The 20,545-nt window shown below is 39.0% G+C and overlaps 2 protein-coding genes across 7 annotated transcripts in view; one reads left to right on the top strand and one right to left on the bottom strand.

Annotated features, from left to right (window-relative positions):
- Positions 1-341: 341 nt before the first annotated feature.
- Positions 342-19,790, bottom strand: PREPL (prolyl endopeptidase like). Of its 6 annotated transcripts, none has more exons than XM_074897091.1 (15): positions 19,195-19,790; positions 18,444-18,686; positions 15,536-15,733; positions 14,962-15,028; positions 14,109-14,312; positions 11,948-12,071; positions 9,646-9,862; positions 8,880-9,065; positions 7,234-7,437; positions 6,309-6,484; positions 4,668-4,884; positions 4,324-4,473; positions 3,317-3,443; positions 1,745-1,827; positions 342-907 (listed from the first exon to the last, which is right to left on the bottom strand). In XM_074897091.1, the coding sequence occupies exons 2-15, from the start codon at positions 18,660-18,662 to the stop codon at positions 827-829; spliced, it is 2,253 nt and encodes a 750-aa protein (XP_074753192.1). In that variant the 5' UTR covers positions 18,663-18,686; positions 19,195-19,790; the 3' UTR covers positions 342-826. The 6 variants fall into 6 exon arrangements, 5 of the variants coding, with proteins under 5 accessions (XP_074753192.1, XP_074753190.1, XP_074753187.1 ...); XM_074897089.1 differs by having other exon boundaries at positions 14,109-14,315; positions 15,536-15,736; positions 18,444-18,677; XM_074897086.1 differs by having other exon boundaries at positions 14,109-14,315; positions 15,536-15,736; positions 19,195-19,789.
- Positions 19,790-20,545, top strand: part of CAMKMT (calmodulin-lysine N-methyltransferase) — a 222,004-nt gene continuing 221,248 nt past the window's right edge. The window contains exon 1 of the mRNA XM_074897092.1: positions 19,790-19,888. Coding sequence (XP_074753193.1) covers positions 19,790-19,888 — 99 coding nt within the window. The remainder of the gene's footprint in view (positions 19,889-20,545) is intronic.

Genomic DNA, 20,545 nt, shown 5'->3' with positions numbered 1-20,545 from the left:
TGAGGAGCTTACAGCCACGTAGTGAGTTCTCCCTGGCCCTAGGTGCGCACCATACATCTTAACAAGCAACGTGTAGCAGTTTTGTGCCCTGCTCGGAGGTCAGTTAAGCTATGAATCAGGCTGGTTTAGTGGGGGCATTTTGTTTTGGCATTTCCTTCTGGGGTGTTCATCTTGTCTTCTGGAAGGACTTCGGTGCCTCCTTTTTAAGATTACCATGCTAACTAAGGTAACTGCAAGATTTTGAATCTACTCATATGAAAGAGTTCTGCTAAAATTCCTGTTCTTGAGTCCATTTCTTCTGTGCAGATTGTTCAGTCCCACCACAGGATCAGTATGCTATTGCTGCTGTGTAGCTAGGAAGGGCAATAGTCATCATCATCTACCTATGGGAATTAGTATTAAAAGACCCTAGTGAGACTTTTAAATACTTCTTGGGAGTTTTACTGCCTTGCGTAAAATGTGGCCTTGGAAGAGAGGCCTTAAATGGGAAAGGCTGCCTGGACAAAGTGCATGTACTTACCATGTTAAGCTTTATGAACCAGGCACCGCGCTTCAGCTGTGCGGGGGCAGCGCTGCACTGCTTTCTTAGGTGAACGGGACTGGACGGAACCAACTGATCCATGCAGGCAGCTACTTCTGCACTATCTGGCAGAAGAGAAATTCAGCTATCGGTTTGTATGTTTATAAGCCAATGCTACACCTAACTTTGCCCTTGAATTGCTTATGCCCATAAAGCAAGGATTCAAGAGGAGAAATTATCTGGAAAAGGTGTTCGCTTTTCATAGAAGTAAGAATCTGACTTGAAGTTCTTCAAGGTGTTTATTAGCTATTTGCAGGATTTGCTATGATGCTGGAGATGACATACTTCCTCCAGTTCTTTGTTCAGAAAAGCAAGGTGTCTTGCAACCTAAAATAATGAAAATATTTTATTGCAAAATAGTATCCTTTGCACTGTAAACCTTCAGGTTCTTGTACAGCTATTCTAATCTTCCTTTCCCATACCAATGCTAAGCAACACCTTGCCCTAAGACACAATGAGGCTTTCCCTGAATAAATCAATTTTGAGAGTAACTGCCACAACAACCAAATAACATTTGCTAGTATTTGTTAAAATTAACATTAATAAAATTTGTAACCATGTGTAAATGAGACACTGGTAACAGTATGTCAGGTCTGGGCGGTATGTAACGTGCACACTTACAGAAAGTGCAAAATTTTGAAACCTAATTGTAGTAGTGTCCTTTGATAGTCTAGATCATGCATTTCAAAATATAAAGATCAAGCCTATTGTCTATGTTTTACTCATGAGGAATATGGCAGTAAATAGCCGATATGACAATTTTAAGCACTTAATACTCTACAGTGCAAGACTCTTCCTGCTGGAACAATGTTTTGCACAATTTAAAACCTTTCCTTCAAAGCTTTGGGCACATTACGATTGGAGTTAAGCGCTATTTTGAGGCTTAAGGCACAATGAGGTTCAATAATCTGGCTCTTTTATAGCTGTAAAAATATATATTGGTATATAATTACATATATAGATATAAACTGCTGGGTTTTATAGAAGACCACCAGTTGCTCTTGCAATACACAGAGCAAGAACAACCTTAATTCCAGCAGTTTTTTTTTCTTTTGATACTTCAAACATACATTCAATGACTGCATGAACTACCGAGTTGAACTATCAATGGAGGGGACACCTCCCTCCAACATGGTACAGCTGTGTGCCACAAAGGAAACGTACCTCTTGCAGTGAATCCTCCCAAGATGAGTCACAATGACTGCCATTTGCTCGGATGTCTAAAATGATATTAGGGCTCCAATTTCCTGGAACAATGAAGCTAGCAGTCACTTGACATTGAATGAACAAGGAAAAAGGTAAGTGGGGATGTGAGATGTTTCGGGATAAGTAATTCTGCCTTCTGTTCTGACAGACTTTCTATTGCTGCATAAGAAAAAGAGAAACATAGACTTGTTGGATGAACTATTTATATTTCTATTAACTACATATTTGAAAAATGTTTATATATTCACAGAACCATCTAGGTTGGAAAAGACCTTGAAGATCATCCAGTCCAACCATTAACCTAACACTGACCATTCTCAACTACACCAGATCCCTCAGTGCTATGTCAGCCCGAATCTTAAACCCCTCCAGGGATGGGGACTCCACCACCTCCCTGGGCAGCCCATTCCAATGCCCAACAACCCGTTCTGTAAAGAAATGCTTCCTAACATCTAGTCTGAACTTTCCCTGGCCCAACTTGAGGCCATTCCCTCTTGTCCTGTCACTTGCTACTTGGTTAAAGAGGCTCATGCCCAGCTCTCTGCAACCTCCTTTGAGGTAGTTTTAGAGGGCAATGAGGTCTCCCCTCAGCATCCTCTTCTCCAGACTAAATAACTCCAGTTCCCTCAGCTGTTCCTCATAAGCTATTGTTTTATCTCACTATCTTTGTTTTCTCTCTGAGTCTTTTTGGATAAATGTGCTTTTTTTTTTTTTTTTTTTTCCCTGACCAAACACTGCAACACCAATTGCAGCATCTACTATCCTTTCTCAACCATCACAGTTCTGCTGCTGGCAGAGAAGGGGCATAACAAAATTTAGAAAAGCTAATTCAGTATCTCTTTTGGTACTGATGGTAAAAGCCTCTCCCCAGATGAGACAGTACTAAAAAATAGTAAGGCTTGAATGTACTGTTTGCTGGAAACAGTCCCAAAGCTACTGTTAAGTTTCAGGTACAAAAGTGTCTATGCCTTGGCATTGTTGTCATTCTAACTTGGACTAACACCTGTGATTTTTGCAAACTGGGAAAAGCAGGTTTTTGTAGAGCAGCAAAACCAACATTTTTATCCATGTGTTGTAGAGAACTGTCTCACCATATCAGTGGCTGGACCGTATCAGTACTAGTAGCTGGATTAGATGCTACAGCTTCACCTAGCACTGTCCAACAGCCACCACATGTTGAGGATTAGGAACCACTCATACTCTTCCAGTCTTTACTTTTTTTCCATCTCAGATGGTCTCCTGAGCCTGTTAGGGTTTGTCACTATTAATACTTAACACATAGGTTTGATTATTTTCAGGCAAGTCTACAATACAGAGATAATCTGGCTCCTGCTGAGGCTCTGGAGAGTGCATCCTGGGTCAGTACAACTCCACATCTCCTCTTTGCAGATAAATTACTTCAGAGCTTTACATACTGGATGATATTGTACAAATAAATGCATTTAAGGAGGAGTGAATCTCTATGGTGTTTAATTATATGACTCCTAATATTCTGGTTTAGTTAACTCCACGTATCTGTAATAACCTTACCTTTCTTACTTGTTCTGCTGGCATGATCTAGTGCAGCCTTCCTAAGTTTCTGAACATATCGTAAAACTCCTGTCAGTGGTATCCGTTGATCATTTTCATACGCCGTGATAAAAACTGAAGGATAACACTGAGATTAAAAAACAAAACCAGTTAAATATTTGACAACTGACTTTCCTCATAAAGTGAGTAACAAATTTTTACCTCACTGTACTACTAGTGATGGTTTGTCTAAAAACACATCCATAGCATAATTACCTGCTCTTAGAAAAGCACTTTTATTGCTCTAAGTGCAAATTACTTCATATTAGGGGATCGTACTTGCAAAAGGTAATCGGAAAATTCCTCTACCCACTGGTAAAGGTCTGATACGTGTCTGCTTGCTGATGATTACAAAAAAAAGGGAATACCTGTCATGGAATGGTTCACCTTAGAACAGTAGTTGAGGTTTACTTCTGCAATCTTTCTATACATAAAAAGTAGTTGTTTTCATATAGTAAGCATGCAACACAGTTAACACATTACTTCAAATAAATCATGAAATTATGACATCAAAGCCATAGCTCCTTTTCTGTTTCACTGTTTGCCTTGGAAAAGGTATTTAATCACTGGAAAATACCTTCCTCCTGTGACAAACTCTGCAAAACCCAGAATGTATTTTACATGTTGTGGTTTGTTATACCATAGAATAACCTATTACTTCCTGGCAGTCCTATAACAAAAACAAAGCAGTTTTTGAAATCCATTGATTATTTACGACAAGGTGCTTGGTTAATTTCAGTAGTCACTTATGACTCCAAAGATTGCTAAAACTGTTACTGAAATAGTTTATATTTGTATTGATAATTCATTTTAACACAAAGCAGCAGCTAAGACAATTCTAAAATACTGGGGTTTAAAGCACTGAAAAGGTAAAATAGACTTTTTAAAAAAATTAATTATCCGCTTGTTGTTTTCTTATAAACTGCTACACTTTATTACCGTATCCCACGCAGAAAGCATAGTTTTACCTGTGTCTTAATATTCTGGTATGGACAATAGCTTTTGATATATTTCATACATTTTTCATCTGCTAATGGATTTCCCCATTCTTCCTGTTCTTCAATTGTCAGTGGGAGATGTGTTTTCATCATTGTATTTAGAACATCTACAAAAGGAGCCTTAGAAGTTGTTAGAAGAAAAAAAAAAAAAGTTGGTAAATAGGATACAGGACCTCAAATGTCTAGGTCAAGGCTTTCTCAAACAAATGAGGGAAGTGAATTATGAATTGGAATGTTTCCAATTCTGAAACTGGTTGAATGAATGGAAAATACAGTTTAATATCATAATGCATAAAGGGTCTGCAGCACCTCACCTGTAAAACCATGGCTCTGATAAGTTCTGGATCAGTGTTGCACAGGGCTCCTGCAAGAACTCCTCCTGCACTGGCAGCTGCTAGTGCTGTGTATTTTGGCTGAGAAAATCCCAGTTCATGCAGCAGCATGATGCAAGCCTTAAGGTCATGGAGACCTTTGAGTTTATTATGCTGACATCCATCTTTGTGCCAGCTAAGGCCTAGTTCTCCTCCACCCCTGAAATTTAAAACAATTCAAGTTGGAGTCTCTTTGGAAAACGCTGCATAGCAAAGCTTCACATAATGAAATGACAGCAGCAGCCACTAAATTGTAAAGCCATAGCTTGTCTTCCTGACTCTTTTCTATTCTTGTCTTTACCCTTCTTTATGGCTAAAATACCCAACATGCAAACAAAAGAAAAAAAAACAAAACTCATGCATGATGATTGGTGAAAATCCTAACTGCATAATGGCACTCTGTGTCCTTGTATGCTTGTGTCCTGGAACTCACAGGAGAAAAGCACCACTTTAGGAAGTGACGCTGTCATTGTAGGCAGTACAAAACCAGATGTTATCTTTTTATAAAGGAAACGATTAAAATAACTAAAAAATTTGCAATACTTATGTCCCTAACACTAGCATTTATTAAAAACAGTAAAACAGTATTTCTCAGCTTCACACTGAGACTCTGAGGATTTGTCTTCTATGTAGCTTAGATCTCGAGACTGTTATAAAGTTGGGGTTTTTTTGCTAGTTTGTGAATTTCAAATACTACTTGAAATGTTATTAAAATACAAAACTTACAATTAATTTATATTCCTTTCTATGCATCCACAGGTGGTTCTAAGCCACCTCAAGTTTCCTTATTCAGGTTCACTGATTAGCCTGCCAAAATTTTTCATCTTTGGATGCAGAATCCATCTTTACCTAGGACTGACTCGCACCTTATGATATTTAGAGGGGTGGGTGGAAGAACAGCACAATGCTTGCCACTGAATGCATCTGTATGCTGAATTTTGTTTTGGAACTGGTATTTCAAACAACTGCTCATTCTCCCCCTTCCTTCTCCTCCCTAAAGTGATTCTTTTGTTATCTTCTTTACCTACTGGATTATTATCTCAATGAAAATGTGAAGCCTATTGTACACAGTCATTTTATAAAACTTGTAGATTTGTAGCTAAACTGGAGACAGAGGATTTAGCCAATAAAAGAACAAGAAATGCGGGTTAAATACTTAGTTGTTGCTGTAGAAGGCAAATGGCTTTCACAAGATGCAGACCAAACACAGTGCCCTTGGAAAGAGAGGGGGGTAGCACATCATTGCAATTTGAACATGTTATCAAATTTTTTCCTCAAGGAAAGATGAGACAAGAAGTAATGAGACTTCGGAAGATCAGAAGTTACATACAACCATCCTCTTGATATAAGAAACCTAAATGCAGTATGTGGTCTCAAAAGTGTAATTTTCTTTCCTGAGGTAAATTTTTTTTTTTTGTTAAAAACTACTTTTAAAAAAAAAATCTAAGAGATGGAAGTGAAAAGCATAAAGAATTAGGTATAGCTACATGAAAAAACTATTTCTGTACCTCTTCAGTTGCATATCAGGAAATATCTGTATATCCCACCGATTAAAATCTTAATTCCATTTTATATTTGACTTACCTAACATGGCAGTATGCTAATACCCAACCCTCTTCAATTAACATCAGCTTCTCTTCTTTAAAGCCCATGTTGAAATCTATGCCATAAGCTCCATATACATGAACTAGAAGTGGTTTCCTGTGTAGCTCTTTAGAATTCATATTATGAAAAACTGTAATTGGCACCAAAGTTTCATCCTGGAAATGAAGGAGTATTTTACAATAAAGGACATTTCAGAAACCTCAATGATACATGGCAATGAAAACTTCAATTATTTATTTTAAAATGTGTTTTCTTGATTACAGTAATTTTTTTCACTTGGAATGTACAAAGCACTCTTGAAAAATAAAGCAAGAGACCGAACCTCTGCTGTGTAGGCTTACGGATGCAGAGTATAAAATTCATTTAAGTGCAACACCTGAGGAGTTTAACTACCAAAGCACCCAAGTCTTCCTTCCCCCTTTAACACCAAGAATATCTATTATTAACAAAATAGTTTACCACTTACTGCAGTACAAACTCTTTATTAACATCTCCAATTTTTTAAACTCAGGCTGTTAAAACTTTCATTTCTTGATCTATACTGTGCAGCTGGTTGTGGGGTGCTCTTTTCAACAGCTGGTTTATTTTTCATTTATCATGGAGAGTATGATAGCATACATCAACCAGCAATTCTAAGTTACACTACACTAAGATTCTTGACTCATCGTGTGCTGTTATCTCCTCTAGCATACTCAGGTTAATGGAAAAAAAAAAAAATTTCTTATCACGACTCTTTCTTGTTCTTCTCTATAGCACTGAGGAAAACACCCACTGTTTAGTAACTATAGCACCAACTGCTCTTTACATTTTTTTAATCTCTATTCACTGCCAAATGCATTTTCTTTAAATGGGTGGGGAGGAAGGGAAGAATAAAGGGAATGCGAAAAGGACTGAAAAATCTTACCTTGCTTTTAGCTAGTAAACGTGTAGTGTGACAATTCGTAATAATTGGTACCTCTTGCACAGCTTGTTCAATGAGATTATTTCCTTTAAATGAATATGCAAAACGCTTAGGGGGGTGTACTGGAGAGGTGAGCTGAAAATAGCAAGTACTGGTGGTATGTTCAGGATGAGATTCCAATTCAAATTCACAGGCCCACGTAGGTAGCTGAGAAAACACGGCATTTCAAGTGAGACCCTTACACTGCTTCTGTAAATTTTGCCTAGTGTGTCCTTCAGAGGAAAAGATTTTGAATATCAAGCTAATTATCTTCAGTTTGTATGCAGCACAATCCCTATTTGTTTTAAATTCACTAATGTAATAGTCAAAAAGTGAAAGACTTTAGCAAACTTTCCCCTAAGGCTATTGGATCAAGTTCAACAATGAAATAAAAAAGAAAAATAAATCCAAATTCAGTTTAATATGGGCATTAATGCAGATTTTTTTAAAAAAATTAAAACATTCTTTGAAATTATTCTGCACTGGTTTTATTTTTTATATCCTATTCCCCTTTGATTTCCAGTCCTACTTCAACTTGTTATACAGCCAAGTCCATGTCAGTTGTTATGCTTTTGCTGAGAGTTAGCTCAGTAATGCTAAGCCCCTGAAAACCCCTGCCTCTTAACTTTGTTCCTAGTGCCAGCCATTGTGAAGAACAAAACCTTTTCCTGGCACATTCACCCTCAGACACTTACTGCTATTATAGTTAAGATTTTTAACTCTGCTAAGAATAAAAGAAATCAAGATTCATTCTTTGAGAGCAGCAGGGACATAGGCAAACCCTCTGCCAGGCCGCTACTTACTCGGGTTAGGTTGCTAGAGACTTCTGAAATGGCAGCAGAAGTCCAAGTTCTCCAGAGTAACTGCAGACCCTTTCTGAATAAATAAACTATGACCGTTTTCAGAAATGGTTTCAGAGACCATACACTGTACTTTGTTGAAAACCCTTTTCTGTAGCAGTTTTATAGAATGTAGCATGTGTAGCTTATTGCAATAAACTTACAAGTAGTTCAGATTGTATTTTCCAGGCAAACAAATAAATTAAGTATTTCATCTGAATGATCTCTGGAAATCATGGTTTTGAATTCAGTCACTTTGGTTTTAATCCACAAGTATTTAGCAACAACTGGAGAAAGGAAGAAATACTTGCACAAATCATACTGCAATATCAACTTTTCCCATTTATTACAGGACAGTGTCCATACTTGTCTTCTGAATGTTCTATGAGAGGGCCAGGCTTATTCTGTAGCTTACGCTGATGACTGTAACAAAAAATAGGCCCAGTAAAACAAAGTAGATTGTTTAGGGACTTGAGTCCTGTTTTACATTAGAAATCAGCTGTATTGTAAAGAGCTTGACTGTAGTAAGTTGAAGAAAGAACTGATTCATAGGATAGCTGCTCTTTAAGTGCTGCAAAAAGCCACCACATGAAATCCTGAAGAACAACCACAGGTAATACAATTAGTCATAATGATAAACTTGGCAGTATTACAGTTCCCAAACCACTTCTACTCTTGGAATTTATCTTTGCTTTCATTATAATGTTATGTTAAAAAAAATGAAATCGTTCTGGAAAAATATTATGCTGCTTAAGCCAAGTTAAAACATACCTTTATTGACTGAATTGAATGTGAAACAAAAGAAACCACATTTAAGTAAAGATGACCAGCAATCTTCAGGAACATAACACAGTGATCACTGAACATCTCCAAGTCCACTAGCTTGGTTTTCTTTTCCAGTGCGTAAACTAACTGCCAGTTCTCCATGCCACTAGAAGCTACTGGTGACTTCATCAACTGTAAAAACAAAAGACAACCTTGCCTTACTAAGATGTAGTAAGAGTTACAAATGAGATGTGCAGACATACAGGTGATCTCATGCAACATTTTTATTGAAAAAAAAAATTAGTTTGTACAGGGGGTTTTGCCTGACTAAAACTGGAGGTTTTTAAACTCCTTTTACTTGGGCAAAATGGAAGAACAATTCAGTAACATTTGGAAAAGTTCAATTCTCATAGATTAATCTACAATAGATTTTCATGTAATAAGGGCTTTCAGTGTGGCCAGCAGAACCACCTGTAGGTGGTTTGGTTATATAGACTGAGATCACCAACTTAAGTTTTAATATAGGGGAAATAACTGTTAAAGCATCCTCATTTCTTGGTGTTGCCAAAGGAGTTAGAATCAAGTTGGTGTGCTACAGGCACGACTCTGTGTATTACCATCAGTCTTTCAATCCATATGGCTCTGTGTAATCCTCTTAAATTATTTCAGTAAGCTGTGAAGCACAGAATTAAAAGTTGGCTTTACTATTTCTATATAATCTGAAACAGGTATCTGAATGAATCCTCTGAATCTTCTTATCATGTAAAATTACCTTATATTCTGCAGGTTCTCCATATGTAGTAAGAATATATAACTCGTCATTTCTGTGCTCAACATGGTAAATTACCCCTTTTGTTCGTGCTTGTACAAGAGCAGGTAACTTAAAAGGTTGTCTACAGTCAACCAGCCAAACTTCCGAGGTTGTCTTGCTGTTGCTGTTGATAGTGAGAAAACGTCTATCTTTTGTGCAATATATGTCCACAAAGAATCTGTAAGGAATAATTAAAAAAAACACAAACAAACAAAACCAAACTTAAACTTGATTAGAATTTTAAAAATACATCAGTTGTTTCAGAATCATGGGTTTCTACCTGCAAGGTAAGAAACAACATGCCTGTAAGTAGGCTGCAGAAATTCCAGACTACCTGGTTCCCAAACCCACTCCTGCTGCATTTATCCTGGGATTCAAATACCCACAATCTTGTGTGTTGAACCTGAAATCTGCAAGGAAAGGAGTTCAGTTGTTGCCCAACTGAATCCAGGCTTTTGCATCCCTGAGATAGACTGGAAGCTCACTGATGTATATAGCCTTTAAAGTTCAGGCAAAAGGTAGAACTTTTTATTAAGCTCGTAACTCTATTTAAAAAAACCCTAGGAACTGGTTTTGGAACTATCTAAGAAACTAGGAACCATCTACTGGTTTTAAATGCTTCTAAAATCTAGAAACAGAAAACAAAATGATAACCAGTGACTGGATGCTAATACTAGACAAGTTTGGGCTGAAATTCAGATTCACACTTCTGTGAGTCATCCTAATTAAATGGAATGTCATATCTTGGGACATAGCTGTTTCTTTGCCATCTTACATCTTCAGGACTGGATATTTCTAAAAGCAAAACTGTCCAACACAAAGATTCAGAAGATTTCAACAAGAAATTGCAGGGTTGCGTACTGTAATCTGCATTATGCAGATCAGATACGTTACTGCAATGATCCCTCTAGACTTCAAAATATTTCACTGGTGAAGGAAATGATGCTTTAGATAGCATTTTCAGTGCCTTTAATTATTTGCAGGTGGAAGAACTCAATTTTTTTTGGTACTATTGTTTTTTCTAATTGCACCCTCTTGACATCTTTAGAAGGACATGCACAGCAGGGCATCTGAAGTCTGCAAGGAATCAACCTCCTGCCTCTCACGAATTTGGCAAGAGCACGGCACTGCATTCAGCAGAGATTCCAGAAGTTCAGCTCTGCTGACCTTACCTCTAAGAAAGTCAAGCTGAAATGTGGGATATACTTCTCCCCAAGGACTCTGACCTTGATCTTACCATTTTTTTTAATCTTTGTAGCTTTTATTTTTGAGGAAGCCAAGAAATTTTCAGCTTCTAAAAAATATATTTGATTGCACCCAAAAGAGCTGGTGAGACGTAGAACAGAACTGCTCAGTGGCAATACAAAAGAATGTCTTGCCATCTCTGATGAAGAAGTGAGTTCAGTTATGAGCTGCAATAGCACATGAACCTTTAGAGTAAGTTTCTAGTAGATTTACTGTAATGACTATGACCTTCAGAATTACGCCAACAGTTTCCCTGTGGGGAAGTGTCAGGTCAGTGTAACTTGATTTTCCAAAAGTATGCATCAAACGCAGCTGTAATAAAAGGATCTTATTTACTCCATTTCAATTGCTGATTTTTTTCTGGTTTTTTAGATGAAAGTATAATTGAAATTTCTTTACTGAATATGTAACTTGAATTAAGAATAATCACAAACATTTATGGAATGCTGTATAAATCTACCACATGCTGCATGGCTGAAAAACTAGTTCTGCATTCAATTTAGCAAAAGCCTTCTTGTCTTCCTAGACCACTGCTTAAATAAAGGTTATTGAGAGGGTATTCAGTCAACAATAGTTCTATCTCTGGGAATGCTGTAATGATTTTGCTCATCCATTACCCAGAGCAAGGATTAGCCTGAACTTCTATGTTTTTAAAAAGATGTATCAGACATCAATAGCAGAGAAAACAAAATGAAATCCACAGTCTGATTTACCCTGTATGAAACTGTCACACGTTCATTAAAGGACACCCTGACCTGAGACTGACCTTGACATTTATAAACTCAGCTGAACTCGTGAGGTAAGAGAGGAAAGTTAAATCTCTGTTGATCACATATCAAGAGAACAGAGCACATTCTCAGACTGCATAAGGCACTACTGACAGCAGAACACAACTTAAAAATACCTTTTACCATTTGGAATATGATATGTAAGAATCTGATTTCCAAACCAGTTGTATTTTACATATAAAATACTCTGCAATATGTAAAGGATTTGTTATATTTTAGGTAAGTATTACCTTGCATCTTGTTCTGTATAAACTAACTTAGTATGTTTCTGATTAGTGAAAGTGGTCATAAACACATTCTGGCATTTAAGGTTCTTCTGAGTTGTGTAATACAGAACATCATTTGTAGCCCATTCTGGAAAAGAGACAAATACATATCAAATTTGGAACTGTGTATACTATTACTGAGAGAAAATGGAGCTCCATGAACAGTGAACCTAATGCTGGAAAAGGTGAGTTGTGGCTGACATGGAACTGAGGACAACACTTTTCTACATCCCAGAGGCTGGGTTAAGCCACAAAAAAATATTTCCATGTTTCCTCTGAACCCCACAGAACAAGAATCTCATAATATTTAAAAAAAAAAAAAAAAAGAAAAAAAAGGAAAGAAGGCGGCAGAGGACAATGATCCAAGGCCCAGGAAGAGGAAGCTCTTGATCCTGTGAGGGTTCTGGAAGTGACAGGAAAATAGAAGATGTGTGGCTGTTTAAAACCAAGCAGAGAAACAGAGGTTTACGTGGAGTCAGCGAGATAATAGAGACTATGAGCTCTGGACCACTGCATGTGACTGCGTGCAAAGCATTTAGAAAAAAGAGATGATGCATATGCCCCATGGGCACTGCTGAGATAAAAATTCTTCAGTTTTCTGTACTTGTGTATGTGTTCACCAACATTAGAAACGTGTAAATACAGGAACCTTGCTATTCTGAAGTTTAATAATCTGACTGATCCAGCCAAATTACTGCTATCTCTGCTGCTCCTATAGCCATGTAATTAATACATACGCTTCAAAAAGTTATTGTATGCTGTTTTATGAATAAGTCCTAACTTTCAGTACAAAACCAAAGGAAGTACCAGTGAAGTAATGCAAACGATTTGCTATCTGAACAACAATGTGGCTCCGAAGTGCACAGACAGCTGAGTGTTCACTACAAAGACAAGTCTTTAGAAGAGAAATCCAAGTTCTTCTATAGCCTAGCATTTAAAAACCCACAGATGGAAATTTTCAAGAACTTTCTTTTGTCTGCCTGGTATTCTGTGTCATGCAATACGAGTATATACTTTGCAAGTGGTCATAAGACCTAATTCTCCTACTCATGATTGAGGTACCTCTGTACTTCATGATACCTCTGCACCTCACTGACACCTGAGTAAGTTTACAAAATGGGTGTAATCTCAACCATTCTTACAGACATATTTTATACTTTTATTATCTGTCACACCTGCGTAGGCAACAGGGAGCTGGTTTCTTAAATGTACTGATTCTTCCAGACAAACCCAGATAGATGTTCAGATCAAGTACAGTGAAAAATGTCATTGGCAAGTTTGTAGGTGTAGTTTTCAACAGGCATTATAGACTTCAATTGTGCAAACACTTACAACATTATATTCTTGCTACTCTTTATTTTTGTAACTAGGAATTTTTACCCAGAGTTTTAATTTTTTGCCTTGACCAGACAAATTGCTTACTGCACTATATATACTTGATGGCATCTAACAATATAATCCAAAATACAAGATGTGGAACACTGTATACAGAGCATTGCATTCTTTTTGCTACATTCTTTAACATGCTATAAAAAAGTTTCAGTTTAGGTCTGCTTATTTTAACTGCAATGTAAATCTCTGTAATCTATTCTGAAATAATTGACTCAAGGCCTGACTGACTTCATTGGGCTCTGTACTGTGACCCACATCCTAGAGTACAGTTGAAATTCCAGCCAATATGCAGTAGTAGGTAGCACTTGCTCACTTTTCAGCAAAGCTAAGTGTCTACAGCTATCAGTGACTTCAGTTGTAGCTGTAAGGGTTTAATAATGAGAACATTTCTCAAAAAGATCTTTATATTGCAAACAGTTACATCAGTAAATTTTTTAAGAAGTGTAGTGAATTTAATAAAAATAATCTACATGACTGTTCAAATATGTACAACTTGCTTACTTTTACAATGAAGGAAAACTTGTATCATGAAAGCAGTCACTTTCATCCACGTCAGATAACTTGTAATTGTGCAGTGTGGAAGAAATCTTAAATAAGAAACAAGTCAACACCTGTTAGGATTAAATCTAAAAATGTTGCGCTTTTTTTTTAAAAAAAAAATTAAATATTACTTGTAGACTAACAAAAATGTTGAAAGCTGATGTGATCCACAGGATATTTATAAACAACTTACCAAAACTAAATACACTTGGAATTACTTTTTCCATGACTGGAAAATGACCAAGTTTCATAATAACACAGATTGCCTCTTCAGAATTTTCACTTTTTAAGCTGATGGCCATGTATCTCTGATCTGGTGAAATTCTGATCCGTTGAATAAAAGCATCAGAAAAGCCAAGATCTTCGGTACTGAATAAAATGTCAACATTTCCTTCATCTACTACAAAAAAAAAGAGATAGGAAAAAAAAATCCTGTAATTAAAGGACTGTCAAAACGAACAGTGGTTGTTAATGCCTGTATTTAACAAGTCTGTCTGCATTATTCACAAGCATATTACTGGAATTGATTAATACCAAATATTTGTCTTGCAAGATATTTGCAAATGCACTTTGTAAAAATAAACAAAAAAATTACAGTTCCTGGAAGAACTAAAGTCTGTAGTTATTATTAAAAATATTTTTTAAGTGTAGATCTTGGCTTCAGATACCTAAAGAACAGTTGGTTTTACTAAATACAATAAGTATATTTTTTTTCCCTTCCCCTCAGAAATAAAAAAAGCGTGAATATGCTTTTCCTTTTTCAAAATGTTAAGTTAGGGCTCTGAAAAGAAGTGACTTCTCTCTTTCCTCTCCAGAAACTTGCCTTGGTATCAATATATACTATTCTTTAACTCTCTTCAGCTCACCTTTTCAGATTCAGGTTTCTAGAATCATTAATCAATCATTAAAGAATTTTATAAAAGTATTTTTAGTTTAGTTATTTTAAGAAACAGAGCAATTAAGTTTTAATATAAGAAAAGTACACTAAGTAATACATGTACAACATTTTTAACAATTGTACCATATTAGGAAGAGAAATCCCTTACCATCATGTGCTTTTGAAAGAAATATGCAGCCATTCTCTTCAAAGTACACATTCTCTCCAAACCTGATCTGTTCAATACAAAACAAACGTGTTTCAAGTCCAACATATAGTTAGACCTGTTTCCTCAGAATCCCTGTATTCTGTACAACACAACTGTAACAAACACAAATGACAGAATATAGAGCACATATATTTGGAACTGAAGAAGGAACTGCACTTATCAAAGAGGTTCTGTCAAAGTTAGGGTACTTAAGCTACTCATACCTGCTCTAAATTTAACCAAAGGCTCAGATCACCCGCAACTGCTCTTGTAACTTATGTCTTCTATTCTTTATCTAAAAGTCAGATGATTATTTTATCTTTACTTGCTTTTGCGTATGGAGAAATTAAGGTAAATACACTATTGTAACAGGTATAAGCTGTTCTAAACACATGCTATTACTATCCATAATTATTAAAATATTTAAAAAAAACTACCACCATAATCAGTAAACCCGCATTTTATAGCAGGAATTATTTCACTGCCTTTTATTTGTACTCAATGATGAGAAATGTTTGTATTTTTTGCCACTTACCCTTGGGCTTTCTGAATTGAACATATACTTGTTGTGTAATTCTTCTAATTTTTCCTTGATTCTTTCTGTCGTATCTTTGTATCTTGCTGAAATGTCATTCCAGTTTTCCTGCTCTGATTTCAGAAGATTCTTGTACAAAGGCTCTGATGTTGTTATGGCTGTATTTTGCTTCCTTTTGGAAGGGATTTTTGTTCCTTCCTGCTAAGTAAGGAAAGACAACAATGGCTACAAGCCAGCACTCAGTACTCCAATGTGAATATAGAGGCAATAATGGCATTTCCTGAGCAAGAGATCCAAACCAACTTTGCACTATTACAATAGTATGTGTCATTAAAAAAAACCCAACAACACAGTTGGAATAAGTTTTTCTTTTCATTTCTTACTGATCTTTTAAGGAGGCATTGTCAAATGTGCTTCACTTGACACATTTACTGAGATTTTCTCTGCAAATTTTAAGGTACTATCAATGTATGTTCTTAACTGGTTACATGTGAATATGTTTATTCTTGTTCTAGAACTAGTTTTCAGTTAATTTTTATGGAGTTCTCTTATTTTTCCTCCTTCAGAGGTGTTTTCTCATAATCTTCCTGTCTTCAGAGTATAATTTCTCATTTCCTTTCCTAGACAACAAAGCCGCCCACACCTCTGTCCCTGTACCTAGGAGTCCTAGTAGCTTGTTCAGGTTCTTGCTCTACTTCCTCAAAATCTTTAGTATAAAAGTTCATGAGGTGCAGAATGAAGTGAAGCAGTGAACTGATACAGGTTTTGCAACAATTTTATCCGGAATAAGCATAAGGATCTGGTTTTTCACAATCCGCGAGCAGACTACTGCTACCTCACTGCCAACAAAACTGTCTTTTCTTGTAAAAATGTTTAAAATGTGCTAAAATCACCAAAACAATGCTACTTCTTTTTGCTTGCTGTAAAATCTAGTTTGACTGAATAATAAGCTTAACAAGGTATATTACAGTAAGCGATGCTGCACAGATCACACAAAGGAGCATTTTATAACATTCAATGTATTATTTGAGTGTGTCTAAACTTAAAAAGCAGCACATATTTTTTACCTCACTTTGCAACAAGAACTGTTGGATTTGATCCTGGTTTGTCTTCACAAATACATGAGATCTAAAACATGTTATGAGAAGACTCCAAAAAGAGGAGAAACTATCTGTTCCGGTTACCAAACTCCCTATGAATGTAAGCCACATCATTCATGAGAGCATATTAGTGTTCATTACTGGGTCAGACCAACGGTCCCTCTAGCCTCACATATCAAATCAGAAGCACAAGTCAAAGAAACCATGAAAGCCCTTAGAGAAGCTCTGCAGCAACTGTGTAATTAGTCAAGGTAAAGAAATTGCAAGGTGTGTTAGTTGTACCACCCTCTCCCCAGTCAATAGAAAAACTCCTGCAAGAAAGCACCATTCCCCAAACCAGAAGGAATCAAAGACAAACCCCACAATGGCCATAAATAGATACTCAGAAAGCCTAAGAATGGGACAAGTACATGATATTCTCCAACAGGTATTCCCCAGCCTTCAACGATTTTAGCTCAGGAATTTCCCGAGCTGAATGTGGTTTCTGGATATTTAGTCTCTTTCATGTACATGTACCATCCCCCCTTGTACCTATGTAAAATTTCAGCATCCACAACTTATTTTGGCAAGTTCCACACTTTATTAATCTTTTGATAATTCCCCTCCTTTTGTTTTCAATGGTTCCCATTGTATTTATTTGGAAATATTATATAGAGCTGGTGGCCACAGTGTAGATACAGATTAGAGTTACTGCACACCTCCCTGCCTGGGGAAAAATGAGTCATCTAGGCGAGCACCTAAAAAGATTTTGAGGATAGCACAGGATCTCAATGACAACCAGTTTGCAAACATAAGTGTCAAAGCAAACAGGCACAGCTTCCTTTCAGGTGAAAAACACCTGTTTGTATCCTGGAACTAGTGTCCTAGAGCAGCAGTTGTAACTGTGTTCACAAACTGCCAATGAATAAACAGAACCACACATTCTCATCTGTCAAGGAATCATATGTTTTCACTGCTCTCACATCTCTCAGACATGGACTTAGGAGCTGTTTATATTATGGTTAGAAATAAGAGGGTTACAACAAGATGATCTTTGGGTCACCTTTGAAGAAACCCTGTCAACTTTACACAATTTTAGAACCACCATGCATCCATGTGAAAAAATGTTTAAGATAAAATAAACCAAAACACCAATCTTTTTTAAACAGTACTTAGGTATTATGCATATAAATTGGTTACAGGCTGTCATACTGCAGAAAACTTTTAGAATACCTTCAGTAAACTGTATTAGAAACACAGACGAGCTGAAATTGCACACCATTTTGTGACTCTCTGCATATGTTGCCACCCACTTACACAATATTTATTTACAGAAATAAATCCAAGGCCCTTTTAAAATACAGTTTATTACATGTGAATACAATTATGAAAAGTCAATAGAATATTTTAATATGTAATATGGTACAAACCATGGCTTACTGGTCAGCAGAGAAAAAAAATCCAAGGTTTTTTTTGAGTCAGCTCACAGTGGCTAGGTTTGGTCTCATCAGTTTGGACACTTGGCCTCTACACTAGCTGATCTCTTCCTGCAGTTTTGTCCTGACACTTTATCTAATCTTTCTGGAAGATACCAACTTTTGAAAAATTGCCACAGCAGGAAAAATCAACCAAAACACAGCTGTACATCAAAACAGTATAGCAAAAGTTGAACAACGATACACGTCTTTGAACATACTGAAAACTTAGTACTCATACCCCTGCTTCAAACCCGTTAGGAAAAATGTGTTTCCTCAACCTTTGAAAAATATGGTTGGCTTCCTTAACAGATGTGCCAAGGTGGTTGTTAAGTCTACACTTAAACAGCATACCTTGCAAGAAAAGAATCTCCACGGCAGGATGCTTCCAGGTGGCACAGTCCTGTGTGTGCATGTATTTCCTGAACAGTCCAGGATGTGGCTTTTTTGGGGTCTTATTTTACTGTAAAGATGTATTGTTTGAAGATGATTACGCTTACAGCAGTATTTGACACAGAAGCTCAGCCCTTGGAGAAGATTTCGCAGTTCAGCGTATGATGTCCTAACCTTCATTTCTTGATAGCCAACCTGAAATTTCTGAAAATCCCAAACTGCTGATCATTTATGCCGCGTATGTGAAGTATACATAACATAAACTGCAGTTAAAACGTCCTCTCTTTCAAAATGAGATCGATTCATTAAGTAAATCAGATGAGAAGAAACAGTTTCATTGTAGCTGTTTCTTAACAACTGGTACACACTGCTTAGCTTGCATATTAACCTGCTATGTTACACAAAAAAAGTGATTCTGGGCAGTTGAAAGTTTAACTTCAGTGAAACTATAAATGAAGAGAAATGACAAGTGCAATTGTGCACATTTAAATGTTAATGAACCAAAAACCGGGAGGGTTTTGGCATGTTTATCCCCCTTAAGTATTCTGTAACAATAAAATCACGTTATCTCAAGGCAAACCGGCAGGTTTGCAGCTCTATGAGGGGAAAGGCCCCACGTGTTTCACCGCCCGCCGTCCCGCTCCCCCGTCCCACCCGGGCGCGAGCCGAAGAGGCCGGCCCGGCCCCGCTCCCCGCCAGCCCTGCCCCTCACCGCCGCGGCAAGGCCGTGCCAACGCCGGGCAGCGCCCGCGCAAGGACCCGCTGTCGCAGGCGAGACTGGACCCGCTCTTCCTCCGGCGGGGCCGCCAGGGATAAGATGGCAGGCGAGCAGGAACAGCTCCCGGTTCCCTCGAGGGACTGCCCGTAGCCAAGATGGCGGCGGGGCGCTACGTCCCGCTGCGGCGGGCGAGCACCGCTGAGGTCAGCGCGAGGGCACGGAGCGGCGGCCGGTGGCTGCACGCCGGGAGGGCTGGCACCGTCCCCGGCGCGGCTTCCTCAAGTCGCTCACGTTTCACACACGGTTTTGCCCCCTGGCGCGGAGGCTCCAGGCGACCCGTTTTGAGGCGCGCTCCCGCCCCTCGGCGGCGCCTGCAGAGCCGGGCGTCGCGCGGGCGGCCTGTGTCCTCAGCGCTGCCCTTAACAAAGATGGCCACCCGCTTCCTCCTCCTCCTCCAGCCCTAGCCTGGCCGGTGTTGGTGGCCGCTGGAGGCTCGGCGGCAAGACCCCGCTAGCCAGGGCACTGCGGGCGGGGGGGGGAAGGTCTACGCGCTCCCGCCGCTTCAGCTCCAGGCGCTCCCCGCCGCAGCATGGCCGAGGCTGCCGGCTCTCCGCGCCGCCCAGACAGGGGCAGGAGCGAGGCGAGTGGGGCGGGAGCGGCGAGAGCCCGCTGGCGGCTGCTCGGACAGGTAGGGGGAGCCCGCGGGCGGGAGGGGCTGCCGGGATGGCGGGGTGGGTGGGCGGCGCAGCCCGAGGGCAGCGCGGCTCCGCCGAACGGCGGGTGGCCCCGGTCCCCGAGGCGGCGGCGCCTGGAGCCGGGGCGGTTCGTGGTCCCTCACGCCTCTCCGCGCTGGGCCACCGCGCCCGGGGGGCGGCGGGCGGTCGCGACTCCGTGTGGCCGGTGTCTCGCAGCGCCTGAGGGGCCGGCTTTGCCCCGGGCGGGGGTGCCGGAGGCATGAGGAAGGGCGAGCTGCGGAGATCTGGCGGGAGGATTGCGAGGAATAGTACGCTGGAGCTTGGAGACGGGTTTGCGGTCGTCTTCCTGGAAAAAACATTAATAATAATGAAAATAGATACGTACACATACATACACACCGGTCTTAAAAGTGTGCCTTTAGCGGATCCCAAAAGCAGCCTACGGTCTTAGAAGCAGTGTAGCAGCAGGAGGGCCAGCACCCCTTTGGCACCCAGTAGCCAGGTAGATTTTTAGTCTGTGGTTTGACACCTTCCACTAGTGCTGTTGCAGTTGGTTATCGTAGCTGCTATCCAATTTCCCCCCCACCCCCCGCGCAAACTCCCTTTCATGGGGAGCTGGGGTGAGACCCCATTCACCTGGCTGCAAAAAC

The sequence above is a fragment of the Athene noctua genome, chromosome 1 (genome assembly GCF_965140245.1).
Source record: "Athene noctua chromosome 1, bAthNoc1.hap1.1, whole genome shotgun sequence".
Lineage (NCBI taxonomy): Eukaryota > Metazoa > Chordata > Aves > Strigiformes > Strigidae > Athene > Athene noctua.
The sequence above is the reverse complement of the archived record's forward strand: the minus strand, read 5'-3'. Positions and strand labels throughout refer to the sequence as shown.

What these genes read in the sequence shown, in the direction of transcription:
- PREPL (XM_074897089.1), bottom strand. Translation starts at nt 18,662, where the DNA reads ATGAAGGTTAGGACATCATACGCTGAACTGCGAAATCTTCTCCAAGGG. An exon ending in TCAATTCAGAAAGCCCAAGG is followed by an intron (nt 15,029 to 15,535) that starts GTAAGTGGCAAA and finishes TGTATTGAACAG; the next exon opens with ATCAGGTTTGGAGAGAATGT. An exon ending in ATTCAATTCAGTCAATAAAG is followed by an intron (nt 7,438 to 8,879) that starts GTATGTTTTAAC and finishes GTGTTTTCTCAG; the next exon opens with CTACCTACGTGGGCCTGTGA.